Source organism: Quercus suber, unplaced genomic scaffold (assembly GCF_002906115.3).
Source record: "Quercus suber isolate HL8 unplaced genomic scaffold, Cork oak 2.0 scaffold_362, whole genome shotgun sequence".
In the NCBI taxonomy this organism is placed as follows: Eukaryota; Viridiplantae; Streptophyta; class Magnoliopsida; order Fagales; family Fagaceae; genus Quercus; species Quercus suber.
The window spans coordinates 629,077-636,462 of record NW_027069814.1 but is presented as its reverse complement, the minus strand read 5'-3'; the positions used below and the strand labels follow the sequence as shown (position 1 = coordinate 636,462).

Genomic DNA, 7,386 nt, shown 5'->3' with positions numbered 1-7,386 from the left:
AGATTAGTTTAAATTGTAAATTTTTTTAAATAAAACCACCATAAAATAATTATCACGCACAACGCGCAGGTTCATGGCTAGTTTTTGTATAATTTGGTAACATCTCATAAAATTTTCTCACTTTGAACGAGGAGCCTTCCGCTTACTTTTTTTTTGTTTTTTGTTGATAATCTTCAATGTCATTACTCAAAAAGAAAGGGGTACAAGATGATATCTGCTAAAGATACAAACTTACAAAGAGCTGATGGCAGTTTATCATTATTAAAACTAAACGACATGCTAGAGTTCAAGGATAATTTAGCTGCAACATGGGCAGAAGAATTTCCTGATCTTCTAACCCAAGAAAAGGAAAACCTATTGAAAGATTCAACGAAAGTACTGATATTGCTAATAGTCCAATCAGAAGGTAAATTAGAAGACAGAGGATCTATGCATTCCTTGTAGTCACTTTCAAAGATAACTTGGGACCATCCTTCAAGGGAAGCATTTTGAACAACCACGTGAGAGTTTACCATAACAATCATGCCAGTGGAGTTTCTTGCAACAGCGGCAATTGCAGTGGAGGATGTAGCTGTGGCAGCATCAGAGTTCACCTTGATCCAACCATGGGGAGGCGGAGTCCAGCACGGTTATGAAGCTGTTTGGGATTTTGAAGATCGGCAGTGAGAGAAGGGAGAACTCTTGTGCTCTTTCCTAGGTTCTCTTGCTGGACTTCTGAATGCAAGGTTGGCCCCCATTGTGTAGAGCATCGTTCCTGAGACCCCATGATTCATCAATAACAAAGATCATCGTTAAGGTTATGAAGGATTGCTGAATATCAGGAATGGGAGATGGTGGAGGTGATAACACAAGTTTCATGATGCATCTAAAATAAATCAAGGGTGTAACAAGTGGCATGCCAATTGAAATTTAAAGCACTTGACTCAGGGACACTCGACTGTTGTTAGACAATAAAAAATGAGTCAACTCATCAAACCCATCTTATCTGAATTTTTCAAGATCTCAATCTCTCTCCTCCATTGCCATGCTTTGCTCTCTCTCAAGTCTCAACCTTGCCGTTGCCGCTGCCACAATCACCACCGTGTGCCAAGTCTCAACGTTTGGTTGCTTGGAAAAAGAAAGAAAATAAACTATAATACGGCTATTTTTTTCATCATGACGTATGGAGTGCATCAATAGAACAATGATAGAAAAATGGAATGGAGCACACTGACAGACAAAGATAGAAATGGGGTAAGAACTATAACCTTAATGTTGGTTCCCATAACAAAAGTGATGCTAAACCTGATATTTTCAATAGAAGACCTAAACTGCAGATGAGTAATGCAGCCCAAGAGTCCGTAGAGCACCTATTTTTAAAGTGCCTAGTGACTCGGAATTTGTGGTCATCCCCAATGACCTTTTAGAATTGAAGAGCTCAACCTGTCATCTATGGAGGAATGGATCTGAATAGTGTTCAATTCAAAAAGCTCCATGAATGTCCCACTAGAAGAGGTAAGAAATTTATAAATGTGTGCTACCATATGTTGTGTTGTAATCTGTATGCAAAGTAGTAGACAGATGGTATGTAGGACTATGATTGATCCAATGCAGGGAGCACATCTCAAACTACAAAAACTCATTTGCAGGCCTGGGAATCCACTACTGAGGTACAAAACTACCAGAACATGAACTCCTCTTACTTCCCCTTTTGTCAAAGTTAATTTTGATGCAGCATTAACAAACAACCAAACATGTGTTGCGACAGATGGCCATGATCATAAGAATGACATTATTTGTTTTGTATCAAGCTAATAAGGATGGATGGATGGTCCTCTTATATCAGAAGCAAGAACAGCACTCAAAGCTTTGTTTTAGAAAGGTTTTGATGGAGGGAAATGAACTAAATGAAATTCAACGAACCCAAAGTTCTCTATGCAGATCTCACTAGTCCATAGAACCACTAATAGTGGATACTAGCTTGGCATCAACTTCATGCTATTGTTGGCAAGCTTTACATGTAGTTAGAAAGTGTAATTCCTAAACCCGCACTATAGCTCATTGGACTCTGCTTTGTAACATTGAGGAAATTATTCCTATAACTAAACTAATACCCTGTTGGCTTCCTTTTAATCATTCAACTCTTTGGACATTTTCTTTGCTATTAAAATGTTGCTTCCTATAGTATAATTGTCTCCCAATGTCGTGGTGTCTTCTTCAGTTGCTATAGAGCTTGTTTGGGCAAATTAGAATCCTTTACCAGTTTTCTCTTTTCACTTTGATATGGTTTTCCATGCCTTAACACAGAAACTATAGATGCTCTGTGCATGGTATATATTATTATTTGGAGTCCTTACTATACTCTCATTAGCAGGACTCAAGACTGAGACTTGGAGTGGGTAGTCAAGTGAATAGGCCAAAGTGTTCCTAGTATACTAATACTCGTCATAAATATAGTTGAGGGGCCTTAAATATCTTCAAAGTCAAAACTTTTTAGTTAGAACAACATTTACCAAAAACTATAAATGGATAATTTATTGGATGTGAATTCAAAACTTCTAGTTTTGATGGAATCAATAAATAATAAAAAATAATGTAGAAGATGAAGATCAATTCTTGAGGTGGCCCCAAAACTAGAAGTGATTGCACAATCAAAGAGGAGATAGCTAGTGTTCCATTGCAACTTTCAAAGAAAGGATTGTGAATCAAAGAAAATTTGCCAAGAATACACAGAAAATTGGGAATTCTTTTATTAGTAGTGCCAAGAAGCAACACATTTGATGAGGGAGATGAGCTTCAATTCATGAGGGAGAGAGAGAGCTTTCAAAAGAATAAGTGACAACTGGATTTTATGGTGCAGTATTCATTCCTTATCAGATTTCCAAATTAACATATCTTTGGAATTATGAATAAAATGATGTACAAAATCTAGTAATCTAATGAAATTTTTTCCTTTTTGGTGCAATTAAGAAAGTGTTGGTAGAGAAGAGAAACTTTTGGTTCCAAAAGGCTGGCTGTTGTGGATGATGTAATTTGGATAAGAGGGATGATATCAAAAGAGTATCCCACCAAAATAAATAAAAAGCTCTTAACACTACAGCGATTACTAAAAACAGATACAAAAACTGCTACCCGGAAACTACAAATTTTCAATTTTAGTTAAAAACCATTCACTGTTTTAATGAACATTAGAAGTAATCATATTCTTGATGGAGTGATTAAATCTTTAAAAAAAAAAAATCCAATGTTGAAATGTCATAGTTATACGGTGACTATACAGTCACAAGTGAAAACCACTCCAAGACATAGGTGCATCTCATTGTTTACAAAGTTGTTTAACAGTACTAACTGCAACTTTATTTGAGGCCCTTTAAAAAAACATAGAAAAAAATAAGACCTTCAAATTTATGAAAGATTATTTAAAAAGACCTTATGAAACATAACTAAATAGAAGGTGGCAAGCACTACAACATAACAGTATTACTAATCTGCAATGAGATGCACAAGCTAATCTGCTCATAACAGTATTCAAAATCAAACTTCTTCTCCTCCAGTATTTGATACCCATTGCACAAGCATTACGGGATGTTAAAAATTATGAATAAAAATTTACGACTCTACATCATACCCATGCTTTTATGCCTACATCAATCAACATCTCTACCCCTAGAATAAAACCATCATACCCAGCAACCGTCCCACAAGTAGCTGCCATTTCAATCTTTCAACCCTCTGCCACAAGTAGCTGCCATTTCAATCTTTCCACCCTCTGCCACAAGGTACTGCTAAAAGAATACTAGGATGTACAAAGCATTTAAACTACAGCCCCACCCTTGCCCCCTCGATCTACATAAAAATAAGAACAAGATTATTCAAGACAATCTTCTTTTCTCAAAACCAGACAAATGGTTTTAAACATATCTTTGAATGAATTGGTTTGAAAGCATTCCTATTAAATAACTTTTAAAGAAGACACCCAAGGATAATTTACACAATATATATGTAACATGTGTCTTGAACCCACTATCTATAAATTTATTAAAGTTCAATGATTGAAGCTTACAATTAAATGCTAGAAAGTTTAGTTTGACACAGTGACACAAACATAAAACATTTTTTTCTTTATTGAAAAATAATACACATACAACTGTATGAACCATCCAACAATAATTATATTTACCAAATTCTCTACAGGTTTTACACCATCATATAGTCATATCATGAAAAGAGAGAGGAATCCATACCTTTAGCATCTCATCATGTGCTATACTGCCAAGGAAACTGTTGAAAAGTACATTAGGTGGTTTAACAGGAGTGTCCACTTCCCATATGTTTGTTGCATCCCTACAAATAGTATAAAGGTAAGCACTACGACTTAGGACTTCAAAATCTAGCATTAACACTTATTCTTTCAGGCGCTATTTTATTTCAATGTATCTAAATAGCCCAAAGATTGTTGAAAGAATACAATGAAGTGATTGCACTGGCCTTACACTTTCCAGCCAAGTAGCAACACAATTATGACTTGAATTTGACTCAAGTACCTTCTAATGGTGAGTGGTGATCTGAACCACATCACACAAGTTAAGTTATAGGTAATAAATAGGTAATCCAAGCATTCCTCTTCTATAGCACATGAAGGGCAAGAAGCATCAGTGAAGAGATTCCTATTTGCTAACTCCCTAATCACTGGAAGACAATCATTTTGTAGTTTCCAAAGGAAATAAGGAATTTAAATCAAGCTTCCACAGGGCAGCCCACATATGAGAGCCATCTCTGAGTTCTACTCTTCCGTCTGAGCATAACTACAGAGAAGCGAGTCTCTCTTCCATATCAGTTACTGATTGTCTTGTTTTCCAATGGCAACTGCATGACTCGAAACTACTCTAAGAATTTAATTTAAAGCTTTAGAGAATCATTTTTAGGGGATAAAGATGTTTTATCAGCAGGTACCATTGTTATCTCAACAATGACAAAGTTGTGGCATTGACATTATCATTAATTCAAATATTCCATATTAACAAAGAAAGAAACAAGCAAATAAAAACATGTGCTTAAATAATTCCTCAACCTCAACCAATCAAATATGAATAATATGAAGAAGTGAGCCCTACTCTCAAGGCAGGTTCTGTAGAAGAAAAGGCTTCTAGGGCCATAGCTTATTGTTTAATATACATTTCTCTTGGTAACCAGCTCAATGCATCCTTGTCCAATGTCATTTATCTTTCAATAAATTTATGAACAATCTAAGTAATATTATTCAGCGAATCAATAAAAGCAAAGAAACATCTATGACAATTAACAATATTAAAATTTAAAAATACAAGGGAAAATCATAAGTAAATTTGTAATCAAATAGAAATATTTTTAAAGAAATTAAAAACAAAACCTTAACAATTGGCTCGATGAGTAGCATAGGTCAGCTAAGCAAGCAGGTTCAGTATCCTGAAGAAGCATTTCATCGAATAGTTGTGTGCTTAACTTGAATTTCAATTTCAAAGAATCAGCAAGCATACTTGTTATTTGATAAAATTGAAGTTTAGAAAATCTTACAAGAAGACAAATATGATGAATAAAAAGAAAAATATTATTACAAATGAAAAAGAAATAAAGAAATTAAATGCTTCTTGTATTTACTTGAAACATAATATATACTTGAGCAACGATCCTATGAATATAAATTTAGAGAAATAGAACGAGGCAAACCTTCTCTTCAAAGTTGGATCAACATGTTTTTGTCTTCTTTGATGGTGGATATAGATTGGCATTGGTATCATCATTGAGAAAGGTATTGGGGATTGAAGATGAACCTTGATCATGAAACCCAGTGGTAATTCGCTGTCTCCAGGGTTTGGAGCTTCGTTTCCAGAGTTGGAATTGGATTCGAAGCCATCCGAAGCTAGACAGGTATTGTTTTTGGGGACGTCTAGCATGGTCGAAGGTTTCTTCTCCACAGTTGGCATCGGATTCCAACACGGCCTGAATCTTCTTCTCCATTGTTGAAAGCACATTGATCCATAGATGAGGCATGAGATATATTGGGTTTCTGAGGGCAACAGATGCATTCTACATAAATCCTCATCCTTACAGAAGATCTTGGACTAACCACAACCTCAATGCGATTCTCTTCAGATGGATTTGATATATTCACTTTCGAATACATTAACCATACATGGTCATAACTACTATTCCTCCACCACTCCATACTTGTGATTTGTTTTTTAACATTGATAAAAATTTCAACATCCCACATGAACCCTATATCAATGGCCACATCCTCTGATGGAAAAACAATACAAACAACCAAATTTGAAAATTTGGGATCGACCAAGAATGATACGGAATTTCCAACTCTTTGATGATGGTTAAATTTCAACCACTTTGGAATATCAGTTACTGGTAGTATAAGATAATGATCCTTCCCAATTTGAAGCCCTTTGGAATTGAAGCTTGTTGCAGCTTCAGCGACTGTATTTGATAGAATCCCTAGAATTTCTCAAAACTGCAAGAAATTGAAGTTTAACATAAATTGTTTCTTTATAACTTAAACTTCAAAGAGAAAGAGAAAGAGAGAGATACCTGATTCAATAATCTGCTTGATGATTGTGTATCCAGCCGATTGCAATTCATTGCATCCACAGTTCTTATAGATTGTGGAAGTCTTGGAATTTCCCGAAGCTTTTTGCAATCTTTAATTTTAAGACGTAGTAATCTAGTAAATCTACTGATGCTTTCTGGGATGGTAACAATACCAGTAGAAGCAAGAGACAAATCTGTCAATACTGGGAAGTAATCAGGCTGCATCCAAGAATCTAATTCAACTTTAATTCTCAATCTATTTTGGCCCTTACAACCCATCCAAAATAGATTTTTTTTTTTTTAAAAATGAAAAATAAAATCCATCACTTTAGTTGATGGCCTCTCTACAAACAAACAAACAAATTCCCCAAAAACAAGTAACAAATCCTTGAACTGTAAGAGATATATATATATATATATAATAAATAAATAAATAAATAAATAAAACCTCTTTGACATCCCATTCTGCATTGTTCTTGAGAAATGAGGAGGCAACTCAAAAAAGTTTACCACTAATATCTAGAAAGTCACTCACTCTACTTTATTTAGAATGTTTATTTGAGAGATATGAAGGATTTGTACTTAGACTACTCCCGCTCACTCTTAGCTCTTTTTTGTGTGTGGCCATTAACTATTGAGTATGTTACTAAGAGGACTACGTGTGTGGCTATTAATTTTTAAGGGAATACTTCTAATATTTAACTGGTTAAATTGGTTTAACTTGAAAGTTGAAACGTTTGAGGTTTTTTGTTTTTTTTTTTTTTTTGGAAAACGTTTGAGGTATGGACTTTTCTTATCTTCTCTTTGTTTACATTTTTTTTTTTTTTT

General features: G+C 34.8%; 1 protein-coding gene across 4 annotated transcripts; it reads right to left on the bottom strand.

Annotated features, from left to right (window-relative positions):
* Window positions 1-213: 213 nt before the first annotated feature.
* Window positions 214-7,018, bottom strand: LOC136061897 (uncharacterized). Of its 4 annotated transcripts, none has more exons than XR_010623743.1 (5): window positions 6,559-7,018; window positions 5,686-6,481; window positions 5,369-5,460; window positions 4,224-4,323; window positions 214-754 (listed from the first exon to the last, which is right to left on the bottom strand). XR_010623743.1 is itself a non-coding variant. In XM_065760318.1 (4 exons), the coding sequence occupies exons 2-4, from the start codon at window positions 6,042-6,044 to the stop codon at window positions 590-592; spliced, it is 624 nt and encodes a 207-aa protein (XP_065616390.1). In that variant the 5' UTR covers window positions 6,045-6,481; window positions 6,559-6,941; the 3' UTR covers window positions 214-589. The 4 variants fall into 4 exon arrangements, 1 of the variants encoding a protein (XP_065616390.1); XR_010623744.1 differs by lacking the exon at window positions 5,369-5,460 and adding an exon at window positions 3,608-3,825 and having other exon boundaries at window positions 6,559-7,015; XM_065760318.1 differs by lacking the exon at window positions 5,369-5,460 and having other exon boundaries at window positions 6,559-6,941.
* Window positions 7,019-7,386: the final 368 nt, after the last annotated feature.

Excerpts from the sequence above, each read along its gene's own strand:
- LOC136061897 (XM_065760318.1), bottom strand. The coding sequence starts at position 6,044 with ATGCATCTGTTGCCCTCAGAAACCCAATATATCTCATGCCTCATCTAT. Across the intron at positions 4,324-5,685 it reads GATCCAACTTTGAAGAGAAG|GGATGCAACAAACATATGGG; the intron begins GTTTGCCTCGTT and ends TACTATTTGTAG. Across the intron at positions 755-4,223 it reads CACATGATGAGATGCTAAAG|GAACGATGCTCTACACAATG; the intron begins GTATGGATTCCT and ends ATGGGGTCTCAG.